At 46.1% G+C, this 19447-nt stretch overlaps 8 protein-coding genes across 8 annotated transcripts; 4 read left to right on the top strand and 4 right to left on the bottom strand.

Moving 5' to 3' along the window:
* Positions 1–353: 353 nt before the first annotated feature.
* Positions 354–2517, top strand: EDB82DRAFT_424317 (uncharacterized protein; the record flags this gene model as incomplete). The annotated part of the gene is made up of 2 exons (XM_025732604.1): positions 354–833; positions 907–2517. The coding sequence occupies 2 exons, from the start codon at positions 354–356 to the stop codon at positions 2515–2517; spliced, it is 2091 nt and encodes a 696-aa protein (XP_025591512.1).
* A 1324-nt stretch (positions 2518–3841) lies between these two features.
* EDB82DRAFT_481927 (glycoside hydrolase superfamily) lies at positions 3842–5965 on the bottom strand. Its single transcript, XM_025732606.2, has one exon. It carries the CDS (start codon positions 5735–5737, stop codon positions 3917–3919), a length of 1821 nt encoding a protein of 606 aa, XP_025591514.1. The 5' UTR covers positions 5738–5965; the 3' UTR covers positions 3842–3916.
* Positions 5966–5995: 30 nt separating this feature from the next.
* On the top strand, positions 5996–8217 carry EDB82DRAFT_355 (general substrate transporter). The gene is made up of 3 exons (XM_025732607.2): positions 5996–6943; positions 6992–7232; positions 7286–8217. The coding sequence occupies exons 1-3, from the start codon at positions 6454–6456 to the stop codon at positions 8181–8183; spliced, it is 1629 nt and encodes a 542-aa protein (XP_025591515.2). The 5' UTR covers positions 5996–6453; the 3' UTR covers positions 8184–8217.
* A 34-nt stretch (positions 8218–8251) lies between these two features.
* On the bottom strand, positions 8252–9718 carry EDB82DRAFT_542541 (uncharacterized protein; the record flags this gene model as incomplete). Its single annotated transcript, XM_025732608.1, has 1 exon — positions 8252–9718. The coding sequence occupies one exon, from the start codon at positions 9716–9718 to the stop codon at positions 8252–8254; it is 1467 nt and encodes a 488-aa protein (XP_025591516.1).
* Positions 9719–10245: 527 nt separating this feature from the next.
* On the top strand, positions 10246–11817 carry EDB82DRAFT_357 (Asparaginase/glutaminase). The gene has a single exon (XM_025732609.2). The coding sequence runs from the start codon at positions 10631–10633 to the stop codon at positions 11744–11746; it is 1116 nt and encodes a 371-aa protein (XP_025591517.1). The 5' UTR covers positions 10246–10630; the 3' UTR covers positions 11747–11817.
* Positions 11818–12156: 339 nt separating this feature from the next.
* Positions 12157–13163, top strand: EDB82DRAFT_481921 (uncharacterized protein). Its single transcript, XM_065608174.1, has 4 exons — positions 12157–12336; positions 12385–12642; positions 12690–12999; positions 13055–13163. The coding sequence occupies exons 1-3, from the start codon at positions 12196–12198 to the stop codon at positions 12762–12764; spliced, it is 474 nt and encodes a 157-aa protein (XP_065465178.1). The 5' UTR covers positions 12157–12195; the 3' UTR covers positions 12765–12999; positions 13055–13163.
* Positions 13009–15686, bottom strand: EDB82DRAFT_542539 (OPT oligopeptide transporter protein-domain-containing protein; the record flags this gene model as incomplete). The annotated part of the gene is made up of 8 exons (XM_065609354.1): positions 13009–13074; positions 13134–13718; positions 13768–13950; positions 14005–14331; positions 14391–14647; positions 14710–15172; positions 15241–15533; positions 15587–15686. The coding sequence occupies 8 exons, from the start codon at positions 15684–15686 to the stop codon at positions 13009–13011; spliced, it is 2274 nt and encodes a 757-aa protein (XP_065465177.1).
* A 1063-nt stretch (positions 15687–16749) lies between these two features.
* Positions 16750–18355, bottom strand: EDB82DRAFT_481909 (uncharacterized protein). Its single transcript, XM_025732613.2, has one exon. It carries the CDS (start codon positions 18247–18249, stop codon positions 16771–16773), a length of 1479 nt encoding a protein of 492 aa, XP_025591520.2. The 5' UTR covers positions 18250–18355; the 3' UTR covers positions 16750–16770.
* Positions 18356–19447: the final 1092 nt, after the last annotated feature.

Genomic DNA, 19447 nt, shown 5'->3' with positions numbered 1-19447 from the left:
CAGGTGTGTGTGTTTGATTGATTACCTACATGCTTAGCTAGACCCCGCTGGAGTGTGCCACAATACGACCCAATGAAGCTAGTGGTCGGAGACGCACAACTTTACCCGACTCCGTCCTGGTCCGTGCCATATCTGCCCTTTTGTATTTCCCGAGCCGCCAAGGTGATTAGCGGTCATATGTGCCCACAGCCCCGTAGTTGCTAAAGCTCAAGAGTTGCAGGCCAACTTCCTATCAACCCGGCCTTTCTCATTCCCAATACTTTGTCAACATCCAAGAATTCCTGATCCAGTTGATCGGTATCATGGATTTAGAAACCCCAAGCAACCCCCAAAGAAGGCTGTCAGCTGAAGAAATGGCAAACAAATCAACCCCAGATCTCCATTCTCCCGATTGCACCTCTCCGTCTGCGTCTGCATCTGGCCCCTGTAACACCGACAGGCTACGCAGTTGTATGCTCTGCCGTCAGCGTAAAGTCAAATGCGATCGCCAGCAGCCTTGCTCCAACTGTCTTCGTTTCGAGCTAGATTGCTCGTACCCAGCCGGCCGGGGAAGAGCTAAACGGCGTCTTCCCCTTGTTGATCGATTGCAGAGACTCGAAGACACCATCAGGAAACTGGCCAGTCAGGTTGATGCCTCAAATAATACAGACGGAGCTTCCCCTGCGACCGAAGTTGGGCCGCGTCACGACCACAGACGAGGGCATCCTTCCCCCTCCAACTGCAACGGCTCGAGCCCAGATGCTTCCATTGACCAGCAACTCGGCCGTCTAATGATAGACGACAGCAAGAGTTACTATATCAGTAACATCATGTGGGCCAACTTGGGTAATGAGGTGTGCATGAACTCAACTTCAACACAAAAGTATTCAAGGGGCATCAATTACTGACAGTGTCTTTGTCTTTCAGATCGAAGAATTGCGCGACTTGTTGCACGACCCTGTCTCGGACGATGAAGACTACGTCCCCGCCGACGGATACATACCCGAAGCAGTTTCACCATTTGGAACAAGCGCTGCTGTGCTGGGCTTCCGCTCCCTTGGCCATTCTCTTCGGCCATACCATCCACCCATGCAGATGTCTGTGGCTCTGTTGACAATCTTTCGCGAGAATGTACTTCCTCTGGTGCACATCTTCCACATGCCCACCACCGAGCAGTGGTACTGGGATACAGTTGTATCGCTAGATTCGCTTAACAAAAACACCGAAACGCTGCTGTTTTCTATTTATTACTCTGCCATTATCAGCATGGACGAGACTCAGTGTCTTGATATACTGGGTTCAACACGCTCCGACTCCCTCGACAAGTATCGCTTCGCAGTTGAGCAAGCTCTGGCTCGAGCCAACCTTCTTAACACGCAGAGTTTCGTTCTCCTTCAGGCAGTTGTGCTATTCTTATCGGGCCTGCGTAACGAGGATGATTCAAGAACGACGTGGTCCCTTACGTCGCTCATCTTTCACATTGCCCAGGCGATGGGTCTCCACCGCGACGGAACTACATTTGGACTTAAGCCACTCGATATAGAACTACGCCGGCGTCTGTGGTGGCATATTTGTCTTCTCGATATGCGCTCCTCTGAATTTCACGGTTACGAGCCTATAGTTCACGAGGGTATGTTTGACACAAGACTTCCCTTGAACATCAATGACAGCGACATCAGTCCTCTTATGACACAATCTCCCCCAGAGCATCAAGGAGCTACAGAAATGACATTTTGCCTGGTCCGTTGCGAAGGCATGAGAGCTGGGTGGAGGGTCGGTTACGCGTCGCCAACGCCAAGTGCCACAGCAGACGGCGCGCTGGAAGATCGTGAAGCAGTGGTCCAAGATCTCAAAACCCGCTTGGAGACCCAATACCTACGCCATTGCAATGAATCAGTACCTTTTATGCTATTCACATCTACCGTCGCGCGTCTCATTATTGCACGCACCTGGCTCGCAGTTCACTACCCCAGCAAGCAGAAGCCAGAGTATAGCTCGACTCTGAGCAAAACCACTCGAGATTTGCTATTTTCCACGTCGACTGAAGTTCTTGAACTTTCAAGCTTTCTCTTAGACAACAACAGAATCTCCAAGTGGACGTGGCACTCCAAAACCCACATACAGTGGCATGCAGCCATATTTGTTCTCTCCGAGATCTGCACCCGCCCCTCATCTGCGATATGTGATCGAGCCTGGGAGTGTGTGAGCATCGTGCACAACCGATGGAATGTAAAGGAAAGTGGGAAGCGAGGCAATCTATGGAGACCCATAAAGCGTTTAATGGCAAAGGCACGTTATGTGCGTGAGATGCAGCAGACTGACCCGACATTTTGTCACTTAGGACCCGCTGCACTAATACCTTCCAATACTACGTCAACGCCAAATGTAGCTACAGGCCTGCAGCCAGGTGCCTTCCCAAGTTATTTACACAACATCCCCGGTACCGGGACTTCAGATGAGTATATTGATTGGATGCTTGGGGATCTGGGCATAGACATGTATGGCGGGATGGCAGAGGGGTTCGAAAATTTACAATAGTCTTAAGATAGAATTACCAGTTAGCCTTTCCATCATGATAATAAATGGCTGCACCGCAGTTAATACAAGTGAGGGCGTTTTGTTTAAGAAAGCAGAACGTAAAATGCGTTTTTTGCAACAGCCGCTCCTTAAACATTTAAATTGTCAATATTATCTTTATGTGCTATATAGGCTCAAATGACTGAACATAAAAGTGAAATCCTTCATAGTAATCCGGATCTGGGTTATCTAGCACTTTGGTCAAGTACTCAACCTGCCATAAACCCCATCTCATATTCATCTCAGCTTTCAAAACATCCTAGTAAGCTGGGTACCAACCAGACTCCTCTCAGTCAATTATAACCCTAATACGACAAGGTGAATCTCGAGACACCATGATATTTGCAGGGTTAAGATGGGCATGGATGAAATGGATAGGCGTATCATCTGGGAACATCTTTTGATATGAATCTATCACATCGGCGAGATCAAGATCAAGGTTTCTAGCCTTGGCTGGCCATTTGAAAATGTTGGACATACAATCGTGAAGTTCACTTGTTGAAGAGAAAGGACCAGCAGAGGGAAAGCTTGTACCAGTAATACCATATCTCGCAGTGGCCTACAGTTAATGTTACCTAAACGGCGGTTGTCTGGCATGATCCTCGAGTATGATAAGCAGCGGCCCTACCTATAAATCGGTCATTGGGTGGCTGTTGTAAATGAGACATTTTGGCGACAGTCGATTTAAGTTCACCACAGATACTATCCTTCTCCGTGACTGTCAAATCGCCCCAACGCTCTTCCAGAGTGACTTCTTCAATATACTCCGTAAATTTCTGGTACAGGGACTTCAGGTACAAACCTACGAACGGCCAAAAGACATTATCCTTCTGAAATGATCGCGGCGGAGTTCTCGCTGTGTTTGACAGCGAGCCCAAGCTCCTCAAACACCACTAGTATGCACAATCTCATGCCCTGAAAATACGAGTGCAGAATCATATTAGGCCTAGCCAAGACTTCAGCTGGAGTTGGGAGGTGGGTGTTTCTATACCCCGCTTGAAGAATGAAGAGTTGTAGAATGTGACAGAGCAGCCTTGGGGCAATTGGTCAGGCGATATATACGACGGCATGTCAGGAGGGGGGAAAAAACCAACTAGCTCAAGTGCCAGCAATGTCTCTAGTACTATGCAACAGTACAGTCAAGTTGAGAACAAAGTAGTTTAGTGCGTGCGGGGATGAATTGAGTTTGGGGCTGGCAAAACCTCGGGCTTTTGTAGATAACCAACAAAAGAAGACTGACTTCAACCTTCACCCTGTACCTAATAATTGGAATTTAAAAAAGTTCACACAATTGAAGCGTTTTATTTAAATTAACTTTTCAATAGAAAGATATAAGTCTACTAATAATGGCTTAAACATTCTACTCTTCACTGAAGTTTATATAAACTTTAGCCTCCCATCCAGATAGATTCGTTCCACTACCTTGACATTTTGTTGATTTGTTCGTTGTGCATGAGAGCAACTTGACTTTATCCGATGGACACTCGAGATAAGTGAATGCGTCAGGTTGGGGACGATCTTCTTGACTCATGTTGAGTACTACCAAGGCCTTCCTCATCTCTCCTTGGCGGCCTTTGATGGGAATAACACTCTCTTTGAGATAAATGAACAAATACTCGTCTTCCGGATCCACAAGCTTGAATGAGCCAAAGACGAAAAGATCCTGATAATGCTTGCGCAGTTGTAACATCTCTTTGTAAAAGCTCAAGATCGAATCGGGATCCATGATTTGTCTGGCAACGTTGATATCGCGGTATTCATCATGAACTCTCATCCATGGCTTCGCTTTTGCGCTTGCAAACCCTGCATTTGGTGAATCATCCCACTGGAATGGAATCCGTGAATGGTCACGCGCCATGATTTGGAGTCCATTCATCGTATCCTTCACTCTCTTCTCATTACCCGATGTCACAGCTTCGGCAAAGAAGTTACTGCTTTCAATGTCCTTGTACTCTTCAATTCCCCACGATCGTGGCATGTTTGTCATGCCTATCTCTTGCCCTTGGTAGAGAAACAATGTACCTGTGAGAGTGGCTTGCCACATCGCTATGGCTTTTGCAGATTTTAGCCACCATTCTGGTGATGACGTGTCGCCGAAACGATCGACTGCTCTTCCGTTGTCGTGGTTCTCGCAGAAGACTGTTGTCCATGCATCCGTCCCTTCGATGAAGCTCTGCCACCGTTCCACAAACAACTTCAGCTTCGTTAATGGGAAGGGTTGGTAGATATACTTGTCTCCAAAGCCATTGCCGTTACCGAGTCTGATCATTGAGAACTCGAATACCATATCCAACTCTTTCGCCGCAGCAGATACATAAGGTATGACCTGTGATGGATGAGGTGTATTGGACAGCTCGCCCACAGACACAGCATTGTATGGTCTGAGTACCTTCTCATTCATTTCATGAATAAACTCATGAATTCTTGGTCCGTTACACCACATCTCTGGTGCTGGTTGATGAGGCGACGAAGGATCCGTCACAGGGACATTGACGAAATCCTTCCGCTTTGAATACTTATTGACTGTGTCGATGCGAAACCCGTCAACACCACGATCAAGCCAGAAACGCATTGTGTTTTCGTAGATTGCTTCACGACACTCTTCGTTATCCCAGTTCAAATCCGGCTGGTCTGGGGCGTAGAGATGGAGATAGTATTCTTGTGTATGTTCATCCCACGTCCACGTAGAACATGCAAAATAACCCCTCCAATTTGTGGGAGGTTGACGAAGGCCATTTTCGTCGTAGCGCGCAGGTTGCCAGATATACCAATCTCTTTTCGGGTTATTCTTAGAGGATCTCGACTCTTTGAACCACTCGTGTTCAATTGACGTGTGATTCACGACAAGATCAAGGATAATCTTAAGCCCTCTTGCATGACATTGTCTAACAAGGATATCGACATCGTCAACGCTTCCGTATGGTTGGTAAATCTTCTGGTAATCCGACACGTCGTACCCCATGTCCTTCTGGGGACTTTCGAAAATGGGAGAGACCCAGACAACATCAATACCCAAATCACTCAAATAGTCCAGCTTGGAGATGAGCCCAGGTAAGTCTCCCCAACCGTCGCCGTTGGAGTCTTTGAAGCTAGCTGGGTAGACTTGGTAAAAAGATGCAGCTTTCCACCAGGGTTGGGTACCGGCATATTGACGATGTTGATCCCAAATTATGGAACCCATAGTGTTGATAATTCTGATGATTTAATTTATGAATAGAGATGATTGGAAGAGTGTGTCGGTGAAATCGAATGATGAACATGGAGATGAAATGATTGACGAGGGGAAACGAGCGGTTTATTACTCTCACAAACCCAGATGCGACAGAATGTGGAGATAATCCAAACTCGATTAGAGCCGCATACATACATCGGACTGTCCGCCTGGTCGTAGCTTTAGGCAAAGATCAACCGTGGTTGTTTTTCTTGTCATAACACGACTTCGCGTCATGTCCGTGTGTTGAGACAAGGATGTGGCTAATTTCTGGAAGCGGAAACTCCGTCTCTGTTGAAAAAGTCGCGGAGTTATTCCGTCTTTAGCGCCTTCTTTAACGGTGTCCAATAGCCATGTTGAACTATCGGTGGAGTCTCCGCGCAACCAACGGAGTCTCCTGTTAGTAGGTACCGGCAAACTTGATCATCCAATCTTCTTCTCCTCCCCACACTGCACAGTTAATCATCCCCAGGTTTTTTATTCCTTTTCCCCACGGGCAGTACCGAGTGACCAACCGCGTTTTCCCTTTTTCTGGGGATATGCGCCGAAGCTGTTTACCATCCAGTTGTGGGAGACAGCATCGGTTGGTAAAGTATATAAAGACCTGATTCTTTCTCTTTCTTTGTTGTGCAAGACTACCAATTCTCCAGCACCCAAACCCCATTCTCCTCTCTCATTCATTGATAATGGCCTCTCACAAATCTTATCCAGAGAAAACCCCCGACGCCCAACATGATGAGGCTGTCACCCCCGAGATTCTCGCTTCGGAAGCCAAAGTTGCTGCTGAAGCTGAGCACTACATGACTTTATGGCAAGCCGTCAAAACATACCCGAAAGCGATTGGTTGGTCCGTTCTTTTGTCAACCACTCTTATCATGGAAGGCTACGATCTTGCTTTGCTGGGCAATTTGTATGCCTCTCCTGTTTTCAACGCGAAGTTTGGCACATACAATCCTGAGAAAGAGAAGTTCGCTGTTTCAGCCGCTTGGCAATCTGGACTGTCAAACGGTGCCCGTGCTGGTGAGATTATTGGTTTGATCCTTGCGGGATGGGCGTCTGATCGGTACGGATACAAGATGACTACTGTTGGAGCACTTGTTCTCATGATTGCATTTGTCTTTGTTTTGTTCTTTGCCCCAAACATCAAGATTCTTGTTTTAGGAGAGGTCCTCTGTGGTATGTGTTGATTCATCGACTACAGCTACGCATTTGCTAATGTGACAGGTATTCCATGGGGTGCGTTCCAGAGCGTGACACCCGCATATGCGTCCGAAGTAGCACCGGTTGTGCTCCGACCATACCTGACAACATTCATCAATATGTGTTGGGTCATTGGGCAGTTCTTTTCTGCTGCTGTAAACAAGGGTTCTGTTGGACGGGCGGATGAGTGGGCTTATCGTATCCCCTTTGGGGTACAATGGGTGTGGCCTGTTCCGATCCTTGCCGGTGTCATTTTTGCTCCTGAGTAAGATATCAGATCATTCTCTCTTCCTTGAAACTCAACTGACAGCGTCCAAGGTCCCCCTGGTGGCATGTCCGAAAAGGCAATCGCGCCGCTGCGAAAAAGTCTCTCCTCCGACTCACGTCTCCTCAGCAACCCAACTTTAACGCCGATGAAACAATTGCCATGATCGAGCACACAAACGAGATGGAAAAGAACTTGAAGGAGGGCACCAGCTACCGTGACTGCTTCAAGGGCGTCGATCTCCGACGTACAGAGATTGTAGTTGGTATCTGGCTCGTCCAGACTCTTGGCGGTCAAAACCTCATGGGTTACTTCTCATATTTCTTGACCCAAGCTGGTATGGATCCCAGCAACTCATTCTCTCTCTCCATGGCACAATATGCCCTTGGCATGGTTGGCACGTTTGGGTCTTGGTTCTTGATGGCCAAGGTTGGCCGTAGGACTATTCACTTCAGTGGTCTATGCACTCAACTTATCATCCTTATCATTGTTGGGTCACTGTCATTCGCCAACAACAATGGTTCAGTCTGGGCAATCGGCGCAATGCTCATTGTTTTCACGTTTGTCTACGACTTTACCGTCGGACCAGTCACGTATTCATTGATCTCCGAGCTGTCCTCAACCCGACTCAAGGCAAAAACAATTGTTATGGCTCGTGCTGCATACAACGCTAGTAACATATTTGTCAATGTTATGACCAACTACCAGCTATCATCAACAGCGTGGAACTGGGGCGCCCGCACAGCTTATTTCTGGGCTGGATCCTGTTTACTTTCTGCCATTTGGGTTTACTTCAGGCTTCCTGAACCTAGGAACAGGACCTATGCAGAGTTGGATCTGCTTTTTGAGAAACGAGTGTCAGCAAGGAAATTTGCCAAGACGCACGTTGATCCCTATTCCCATTCGGTTGCATCTGACAATAAGCCGACAGCCGAGAAGGAGGTTCAGTAGATATTTAAATACAGTCATCTGGATGAGAATGGGAAGCATATGTACATGGGATATCTGATATGATATTATTATTGCGGATTTACTCTTGGTATTGAAGGACTATTCCGAGACACATCCGAGTCAGGACTTGGTAACGCCTGTTGAATGTGCTTTTCCAGAAGAGGATCATATGTGCTTGTACCACCTGGTAGCTTAGTAATGAGATTTCGAATATACAACAAGTCATCTTCAGGTGCTGTTCCCATTGCCAAACCTTGTGGGCTCGAAGGTGCAACGGGAACGCGAGCAAGTACGTCCACTACTGCTGAGACAATATCGTACAGTTTCTCTGTGACGCCTATGCCATGTATACTAATACTGTCGATGGAGAGATCTCGTGTTGAGAGTGTCAAGTCTTTAGCAATTACAAGAGGGTATTGATATGTGAGACTGTACTGCTGTGCGTTTTCGCTCAGGTGACCTAGTCGGAGACGTAGTTTCCAAACAGTCATGCGTAGCCAGAGTTGGGTTATCCTCAGGTTTGCCTTCTGTGTCTCATGGAGTAGTGCGTCTGGCTTGATTGCTGTATTGACCGCAGTCTCAACAAAGTCGAGTGACGAAAGAGGCGGCGTGATAGCGAACCTTTCCTGATTGAGAAGAGCGACAAAGGATGTATCAATTGGTCGAAACAGGGCCGAGAGACTCCAAAATCCCGATAATGAAGGATCATTCATGTCAATCTCTGGCGCTTCATCCGTTATCTGCAAAGTAATTGGACGACGATAGCGGATGGCGTGTGATCGTTCAGATATCACGAGCACCCAGAACAAACGATGGGCTAACGCTTTGGAATTATGATCCATGTCATCGAGCCTCAGCAAACAGAAAAGAGTCGTGGCCTCACGCAGAAACAAGAACGTCTGACTGTGATGTGATAACCTCGCCTGACACGCGTATATGAAGAAGGCAATAAGGCATTGGTTCAACCGGGGCCTCATAGTTCTTGGAGTTGATTGATGGAGGGCGACAGTCTGGTCAACAATCATTGATCCATATGTCGCGTTATTCTGGGCGATAAGACCCTGCGAGAGAAGATTCTCTGGCTCTTCAGATTGGAGCAAAACCTGGGCGCACATGGCCACAAGAACAGAGTAAGCTTCCAACCTCTCCTCCAGTGAAGATGGAGATGTCGATCTGAGCTGGTCAACATAGTCGCGCGTAAGAATGGGTATCGTAGGGTACAGTCTTGCAAAGAAGCGCTCAACGCAGTGGTCCAGTACCTGACTAGGGACAAGTTCAGTCAGTCGGGCGAGGGCATCCGCAGGGCCGTTGTGTATGTTTGGGAATGACTGGTAAGGGTACGGATATACTGCGTGGACAGGCTGAAGGATGGTGGGAGAACCGGACTGTCCGACACATCGATCTGCAAGACCTGCATCCACACATCTCCTGCAGGGGCGATATTCGTTGCAGCCTCGGCGGAGAGTTTTGCAGCGTTGACAAGCTCTCGGTACCTGAGACCTCTTGGCGGGTGGATTCGGAATATCGTCGGCCATTACATAGAGGCTTGTACGGGTGAGGACGGGATAGATATCAAGGTGGACAGGAACGATAGGAAAGATAGTAGATTCTGTTGTTATCCAAGATTGCGATAATCGCGCACATGCGTGGGACTGGAAAACAGGGTGGAGTTGAGCATTGGCCAGATAAGGAACCCGTTTCCTTGGGATGAGGTAACAAAAAGATAATGGAAACAAAGAGTGGAAGTCCTCCACAGAACAAATGTAAGCGAGTCAGGACAGATTTTTTTTTTGTGAGGAGGCTGGTAAAACTTGGCTTTTGCTTGGCTCGTAGCATTCTTCTCCTTGACAATATGTACCCCGCTTCATGAAGAAAGGAGAGCTAGTACTAAACGGGCGACTCCAGATTCTGGCAATGTCAACCAACTCAACGCAACTCTCCGATTCAATTGCGGCAACAATCCACTCACAAACTTTCGGTGAGACTAATTTTATTCAGCCTCTCATGCAATGCAAGCATGAGTCAAGAAACTAGAAACCTGCTCGAACCATTCCACATTCTTGTGTGATCGGCATCCTTGACGAGGTCTCACGCTACGTAATTAGTGTGCGACCAGGGCGACCAAAGCTTCTAGACACACTGCTCTTCCGATTTGACGGTGTATTACTCTAAATCAACCTTGCTCGGATGTCTTGGCTCGCAGGCTGTGTTGGTTGTACCATGGCTCTGGGCCAACGCTGGATAACGATGTGGTAACAGAGTGGGTTATACGCATATCCTCGGAGCTATGATAAGCATCCAGCTATTGTCTTGGCCAAAACATTGCCAGTATAAAACATGTCTGCACTCGCAGATGAAGAGCAGTCTTTTTTTCTCGTTCTCTACCCAACTCATTCTCTTCCAACTCTTGTCTCTCCGAGTGTTGTATCCTCTTGTGTTGGCCCAACATGTCTCCCTCTTTCCAGTCCCTGCTAGCTATCGCAACCCTTGCAGGCTCAGCCGCCCTTGCATCCCCGATCCCGGAGTCACAAACACCTCAGCTCATCCCTCGGGCTGTTGGTGATTTTGAGTGCTTCAACGCCAGTCTTCCCAATATTACCATCTTTGCAACTGGCGGAACCATCGCTGGCGAAGCTGGTTCGGCTGATCAGACCACGGGCTACCAGGCTGGTGCATTGGGCATCCAAGCTTTGATCGACGCTGTCCCGCAACTGTGCAACGTCTCCAACGTCAGGGGCGTGCAGATCGCCAATGTTGATAGCGGCGATGTCAACTCTACAATCCTGACCACTTTGTCGCACCGCATCCAGGCTGATCTTGACAACCCTCACATTCAAGGTGTTGTCGTCACCCATGGCACTGACACTCTCGAGGAGTCTTCTTTCTTCCTCGATCTCACTGTTCAAAGTGAGAAGCCTGTTGTTATGGTTGGATCCATGCGTCCCGCCACAGCCATTAGCGCCGATGGCCCTATCAACCTCTTGTCTGCTGTCCGTTTGGCTGGTAGCAAGAGTGCCAAAAACCGCGGCACAATGATTGTACTTAACGACAAGATTGCTTCTGCGCGCTACACTGTCAAGTCCCACGCCAACTCTGTCCAAACTTTCATTGCGGAAGATCAAGGTTACCTCGGTGCCTTTGAAAACATTCAGCCCGTCTTCTGGTACCCTGCTAGCCGACCACTGGGTCATCACTATTTCAACATCAGCACCAGCTCACCTAAGAACGCCCTGCCTCAGGTCGACGTCTTATACGGCCACCAAGAAGCGGACCCCGAACTTTTCCAAGCTGCTATCGATAGTGGCGCCCAGGGCATTGTTCTCGCTGGTCTCGGCGCTGGTGGCTGGCCTGATGAAGCTGCTGATGAGATCAAGAAGGTCTTGAACGAGACTGACATTCCCGTTGTTGTCAGCCGTCGTACTGCTTGGGGATATGTTGGAGAGCGACCTTTCGGTATCGGTGCCGGGTACTTGAATCCTTCAAAGGCCAGAATTCAACTGCAGCTTGCGCTTGAGAAGAAGCTTTCTGTGGAAGAGATCCAGGATGTATTCGAGTACATTTGATTTCAATGGACAGTTGGAATGAGTAAATGATATATGATTGAGTTTGTACTTAGAAATAATTATAGTTGAACAATTGTTTATTGTAAATGCAGATGTCTCCATTGACCAGCCTTGTGATTATGACACAATGCTACGCGCGTGAATTCCGTGTCGACGCTCGTGGGTCACTGCAAATATCACTTCTAATCCATTAAAGTATAAGAAAGAATGCCCTGAAACTATGGTATAAACAGTATTACTTAACTTACAAGTTTTTACTCATGTACCTCGATCCTGACTTTTCTACTGCGCTACCATGAGGACAGAAAGGTCCAAGCGCGTGTATCGCCGAAACTGGACTAGCGTACAATTGATCTGGTGCCCATCATCCACAGACTGCATCACATGTCCATCGTCCTACTTGCTGACAATGAGGCCTTTACTCCATCACAAACTTATTGCTCATCAACATGTCACCGACGTCGTTAGAACGTGAAACTATTAACATTCCGTCCACTAGAGATCAGCCAGCGACTGTGCCGTGTTACGATTTCGAGGATTGCATCCGATCGGCTCTTCAAAATTGGCAAGAAGGTGACTTGTTGCAACTTGTAAGACACCAATTTCTTACAGCATCTTCACGCTGACTACAGTCATAGGTCGTGGATCATGAGGAGGAATTGATCCAGTTTGTAAGCCTTAATAGAGACATCGCCCCGGACTTAGTGAACAAGCACCTCGAGTCTGCCAACGCGAAGAATGTGGCTTTATATCGGTCCCCCATATCTCATGATACAATTTTAATCTGGTATCGGTGCTCGGCAACAAGTTCTGTCAAACGAATACGCACCCAGAACCGAGTGAGACGGGATCTTGTTTGGTATGCTAGTGGAGAGGGTGTCAGAGACATTGTCACGGTAAGTAATACACTGCTGTATATTGAACCACTCTAAAGCTTGTGCAGTTATCAATGCATTCAAACGAACATGTAACTGTTTCCAAATTGAAAGACATCTGCTGTATTGCAGATGAAACATAAGAACAGAAAGGAAACATCATTCTAATATCATGCGCGGTATTAGAAAAGTCGGTTTTATGTAATACCAAACAATGTCAATTCGATTTAATTGACCATAGAAGTTACAGAGAAAAAGTTACTATATCAATCGTTATTATCTCGGCATTTAACTGACATGATCATTTCATTTAGTTATATCATTTTATTAATAGCATGTCAATGTCAACTAAATAACTTATCTCCTCAAGAATAAAGGGTTAGTATTTCAAGGACCGAATGTCTCCCCTTGAGCTAGCGACTTATAAGAACAGCTTTTCCAGTCGCACGTATTCTATGATATTGATATAATCAGTTAACAGAACCTGGATATTGTTTCAAAGACTAACTGACCTTGTATACATTAGTTCCCCACCAACTGAAATTGTCAGCAGCACCAGTATAGAAAATGGTGAAGAAGATAATAACTCCAGCAATGGCGACTGAGCAATCAAGCGCTGAACTCAGGACAAAATTGAATCTTCGCCACCAGACGGCTTTACGTTTCTTGACAAGGACACCAAACAATAGACCAAACACGGCCCAACTACCGTAGTTGACGCCAGACGCAGGTGGGATGTAATTCAGACCTCCTAGGAACAACGGTACGTGAATTTTTTTCATCCAATTGATGTTGGGAAATACTCTTGTTCGAAGCAAGTAAACTGCAACGGGAAGCAGAGCGCCAAGGAGAAAGAACCACAGTAATGGTCTATAAAGAGCACCTTCCTCAAAGAATCGCCGCGGTCCCAGGGCGCCCCAGACCATGCTTGTGTTGAAATGAGTTCGTGAGAAAGGACAAGTAAAACCATTGGGGGCAAGCTTGGCATCGCATACACTCGGGATATGTCCAAGTGCCCAATTGAGGACCGACACTTGACCCAAGGTTCCAACGACAAGGCCCACGACCTGGACCAGGAACAAACTTCTGGGAGGGATCTAGAGTATTTTAGAAACTGCTACCACAACTTGATGATAATGTGCTTACACCACAGTATATGCCAAGTTTCAAATCTTGAGCAAAGGCAAGACCTTTGATACCGGAGATGTAGCCAACATTGAAGAACCAGATGTTGGCCAGTACTTTACCTTCCCAGACGTAACCGGCTATGATTCTACAGAAGATGTCGATCTGGATTTTAATGTTACTAGTCGCATACACCCAGGCAAGCTCCAATAGTTAGTCGACTAGGCTCATAGGTATTCTAGGAAGCAGCACACATACCGGGACAAAGAAGATGGAAGATACCGCCATGGCAAATATGACGCCGTACCAACGGAGCTGAACAGGATAATACTCGTATGTGAAAAGTCCAATGCCTAGGGCAACAAGAGCCGAGACCATGTACCACCATTGCGGAACAGGTTCATAGTTTGGCTGGAGCTTGTCAAGTGTGGAACCTTTCTCCGTTACCCTCATTGATTGAAGCGCGCTTCGGAACGTCTGGATGAGTTCTTGACGTTTCTCAAGAAAAAGCCAAACAAAGAGGGATGAGATTGTGGCAAATGAGAGGCCAAAGGTGTTGAGAGCGTAGGTTACTGGAAGGTAGATCTGCGACGAAGATTTGATATTAGACCGCAGACGAAGAAAATAGAACTAGATATACGCACATGAGAGTAGTCGGCATACTTTTGAGGGTCAAAGGTGAAGTCGTCCTTCTTGTTGATAACCTTCGAGATATTAAAAATTTGGCCAGTGTTGTCGAAAATGGAGTTGCTCTGCAGAGGTAAATGCGCCGAGAACCATGTGTTGGAGTAGTACAATGCAGGACTAACTATATAGATCCATATAACAAGCGACACCAAGACATTGAGGATGGCCCAGACAGGGACGACCAATGGTGACCCGATGTAAGCAATTTGACTCCCTATATACTCATGTTAATATCGTCACAAAGCCACAGAGTGACGCACAAAAACGTGAACGTACAGTCAAATGTAAAAGGTAACAGCCCAAGTCCACTTTTCATACCGAAAACTTGATTGACAACAGCGTTATTGGGGGCGATCCAGCAAATCCATGTGAAATAGCCCAACGCAGGAAAGATAAAGTCCGGAAACCAATACCAACAGAAAGAAACAAAGAAGGCGATGATGAAAAATCGGTACCGCGACATACTACCAACCTTGGTCTCCTGGCGAGGAGCGTGCAGCGCGGCATTGAGAGCTGTGTTCCCAAGCACGCCTGGCCAGATAAGGTTCTTAGGTTCTACAACGAGCGATCGAGCTAGACCTGCCAATGCGAACCCGAAAAGAATGGACTGGAGTGTTGCGAGCAGCTCAAAGCCCCATCCCGCTTTGAGTCCATAAAAGACTCGCTGCTCGGTGAGAACATCAGCACTCAATCTTGTCAGGAAGCTCAGGTTGGCCAGGATGTAAATTAGCATATTTTCCTAAAATTTCAATTCATTGGTCAGTTATGGATTTGGTTCATTTTGAGATAGTAGTTGGAGATCTGTACCTTGTGGTTGAATTGTCCAGGGTTGAGGCTATGTCGCTTTCTAAAAAGGGTGAAATGCCAGTCGGGGACCACATATTCCCATGCCTTGCCGACAGGGTATGCCAAGAACTGTATGGCAGACTGTGAGAGACTGATGGATGGGAATCTGAGAGTATAGAGAGTATTTAATCCACTACCAACGAGACAGAAGGCAATGCCAATGAACCACATTCGAAGAGTGAGGCATGGCAATGTCGGATCATCAGGCTTAAATCCTACACCAGCAGCCGAAAGTACCTCTTCATCTGAATCTTCTGGAATTCGTCAATGATCCTACACAACCTGCTGAAGGGTATATTGGGCGTACCTGAAGATGTCTGGACTCGGGCGAGATTTGGTACAGATGTAGGAGTCTCGAGAGAATTGGTTTCGGGCCTAGGGTGACCTTTCTCTACAGACGTACTCATGTTAAGATGTTTAGGTTAACAGCAAAGCCTGCAAGACGTAGGTAGAGAAATGATCAGATAAGATGAATCTGATTAGGATTGATTATCATATTATATGATCTGCCAAGCTATCAACACGGATATAACGGACTATGTGGAGTTCTTGGCTATTTTAGTACCAGTCTATTGTAGTATCCTTTCGCCATCCTGTCGCACTAAAAAGCGGTTATTGAGAGACGAGAAGCTTGGATACGAGTGGGATACCGAACATTTGATAGAACTCCCACCCTTCGAGGGATTTATCGTCCAAGTGTCCCATTCTGAGTAACTATAGCTCCACAGAAACACAACATCAAAATAAACCCGGATCATAAATATCATTATATAAACCTGATGTAAGCTCAGGGTGCTGATAAAAACTCAGCAATGCCGAGATGCACTAAACCCGTAAATTCGGCACATTTGCCGATTGCCAAGCCACATTGCATGGAAGCAAAAAGCTAATTGCATTCTAAACATTACAGGATCCACTAATCAGATTGATTGCGCTGCAGAAGTGCCTTCTTGAATGAAGAGTTTTTACTTCTGTAGAACCTTCTCAGACAGTTCAGGGGTGTAAGAGAAACATCATATATATAAATAGACACATAATATCTAGTAACTTTCATGTCACAAAATTGGTTAAGGTAGGATCGTATTCATACAGCAGAGGAACAGTGGAGAAGAAAGTCTGGTTTATCTAAGATGCTGAGCTCTTCAGAGTTTTATTTCATCTAAGAGCTGTTAAATCTATCGCCACTTGAGCGAGCCTAGAGTGCATATCCAATCCAACAATTCCAAAGCTGGACAGTTATCCTACGATGAGAAATATAATGCTTTCGTTCAGAGTCATCAAGTAGAAGCAAAAAGACCATGCCATTTCCAGTTTTAACGTTGCTCGAGGCATATCATAGCAAAATCTCTCTCGAACGAAGATGGAACGCAGGGTTATTACAGGGTTCAACAGCCAATGGCTTTATGAAACATCCACGTTCAGTAGAGCCGGGGAAAACATGGATATGCAGTAGAATATGCATTCCTATTAACCGCTTTGCTGTCCTTAGCCTTAATAAACAGTATGCTCAACCCAGTGTAACCAGCTGGGATCAGTGCACAAAAGCTCCATTGCATTAATATCCAATGTTAAAACTATCTCAAAGCCAGTCCTATCCGTTGCTGGCAACACTAAGCCCGCCCCATTAGCGAAGCTAGCCTGGGCCCTTCGTATAGCGTCTGCTGTAAAACCGCCGTTGAGCTCTTGGTTAGCCAGTCCCGGTAGTCCCCAAGAAGTCTGAGTCCCAAAGTGTCGCCAAGTATTAAAGTAGAAATCCAGTGGATCACACAGATCGAAGTCAAGCCCAATTAATCGCAAATCTGGGCTTGCGCAGAAAAGAGCAGTGCGTAAAGCCACGAAGTCGTCATCAACGCTGAGAACAGCCTGCTCAATGGCAAGCACAATATCTGCTAGAGCAGAACAAGCGACAACGCGATCGCTATTACATGCCGCTAATATAGTTTGAATTCTGACTGAAGCAATGGGGAGGGCAATTGTGTTGCCAGCGCTGTTGCTCGCAGCATTGGTGGATATGCGTCGTCGCCAGTCAACAGATATCATTAGGCGTGCCTCTTTCGGGAATGATATTTCGGTAGATGACAAGGAAGAAAGACTACCATTACTGGACAAACGGGCTTTAGTGACGTGTGCCCATGTAATTGCTGTAAGACAAGTAAATGTTGAAGAGTGGTACGTTTGAGAATTGATCGATGATACATGAGTTAGCTCCTTCTTCAGATCATAAAGGAGCTGATCTTCAATGACAAAGATACGGCCAGTGTTCTGAATATCAATCGATTGCATGCCACTTTCTGGGACACGAAACTGTGTTGGGCCAAGCGGATAGGAAAGAAAGCGATACTCAGGACAGCGTGAAAGGAGTTCCTCGAAGTCCATAGCTGGCTGCACCTCAGTTACGTCATTCTCAACTACTCGCGATTCAGTGTTTGGGTTGATAGAAGTCGCAATGTCAACCATTCTAGTGTTATTATTAGTGAGTTTAGCGAAGGCCTTGATGACTGTATGCATATGACCAGCGTCAAAAATAGAATGATGGCCATAGATACCAAGAAGCAGTCCCCCTTTGATCAGACGAATATTGATTTCAAAAGACGGAATGCCCGGTTGTCCTTCCACAAGCCTGTAGGAAGGGTCAAAAGATTCGCCAATAAAAGCTTTTGCTGGAAAACCTTGACTCTTGAGCTTGCTGTACGTCCATCCATATGTATCTCGCTGATCAGAAGCCTTGAGTGGAATAGCGGTATCATCAGCTGAACTAATAGCAAGGCAACCTGGTGGGTTTGAGAGCAGGGATATTCTACCCTTTAGATCTGGGAAGATTTCGGACAATGTGGATAGAGTTGGTTTTAGATACTCCTTGAGATCATTGAGACTTGCAGTTTCCTCGCAAGGAAAACAATACCAAAGACGTATGTATGCCCTTGGCGCTACTTGATCCCAAGTGCCCAAGACACGGTACGTCATATTCATTAAACAATAAGCAATGTGAAAGTAAAGTTGTGTGTTCGCGATTTGGACAAAGTTAAGGATGTTTTTCTGTGTTTGGCAATAGAAGAGGAAATCCACTGGTCATGGTATGTGCTTGAGAAATTATCGCTTTGAGATAATATCAAACAATCGGCTCAGGCAGGCCACGTCATTGGCGCGTCTCATCTTTACCAGATTTGGACTGTCGGTTATACGGCACCACTCAATTTTACTAGGCTGGGTTTCTCTGGACATGGACGCGTTTCTACCCGAAGTCTCCACTCATGTTGTCAATGACATTGAGAATGGTGTCTCCAGCATTGTCTTACCCTATATGAAGTCAACTACCAACAGGTTTCTGTCGTTGTCACTATGAACCACGCTATTGTGGATGTCCATTTAATTACAGTTCTTCTAGAAGATCTAGACGAATTTCTTTATAGTGTCTAGACTATTATAGCAGCAAGTTTGTTGATTGAATCTGTCATTTTCCCATATCAACGGCATCAGAAAAACAATGAATGTGAGAGACAATGTTCAGACAAAGGACAAGCAGTTGTGTCAGCTACGTAGTATTAACCGAGTTTATGCTTTTTAACTTCAACATAAAGTCAAACTAAAACATTAGTTGAACCACATAGGCCTTGGTGCTAAGACAATGTTGCTGCTTAAGCAGTCTCAGCTTTCGAGTTAGTCTCTTGACTGACTTCTGACGGAACATCTTTAATCCTATCATGCCTGTCTAACATGTGGATCCTCGCAACAAGTTACCGAGTGTTACTCCGTATCGACCTAACTAAATCTGTTTAAACGCGTATCTGGCGACTCCCCCTTATCAGAACGCGTCTCTCACTGCTACACACAATCTGAAATATAGATACCGAAAGGTGGAGCTGTTGATGATGCAAATGAACCATTACTCTATGTAGACTATTGAAACGCTTTTTCTCTAACTTGAACGCATCAGTTATCTTACTGCTTCAGGGCTGTTATCAATCGTCTGCATTGACTTGCAAGCAGCAAAAGCTAGTTTGAAGTTGCTAAATTACTTTATAGTACGGAGTACAGTTTAAACGATAACTTGCAGTTTTCCTGTGCAAGTACACTGATGGAAAGTTTGGCTCAGAATTGGTTCAAGCTAAGTCACATTCTCTTTTCTATACTTCTCCAAGACATAGGAATAGGATGTAATTGACATTCT

The sequence above is a fragment of the Fusarium venenatum genome (genome assembly GCF_020744135.1).
Source record: "Fusarium venenatum strain MPI-CAGE-CH-0201 chromosome Unknown EDB82scaffold_1, whole genome shotgun sequence".
Classification (NCBI taxonomy): Eukaryota; Fungi; Ascomycota; class Sordariomycetes; order Hypocreales; family Nectriaceae; genus Fusarium; species Fusarium venenatum.
The sequence above is the reverse complement of the archived record's forward strand: the minus strand, read 5'-3'. Positions and strand labels throughout refer to the sequence as shown.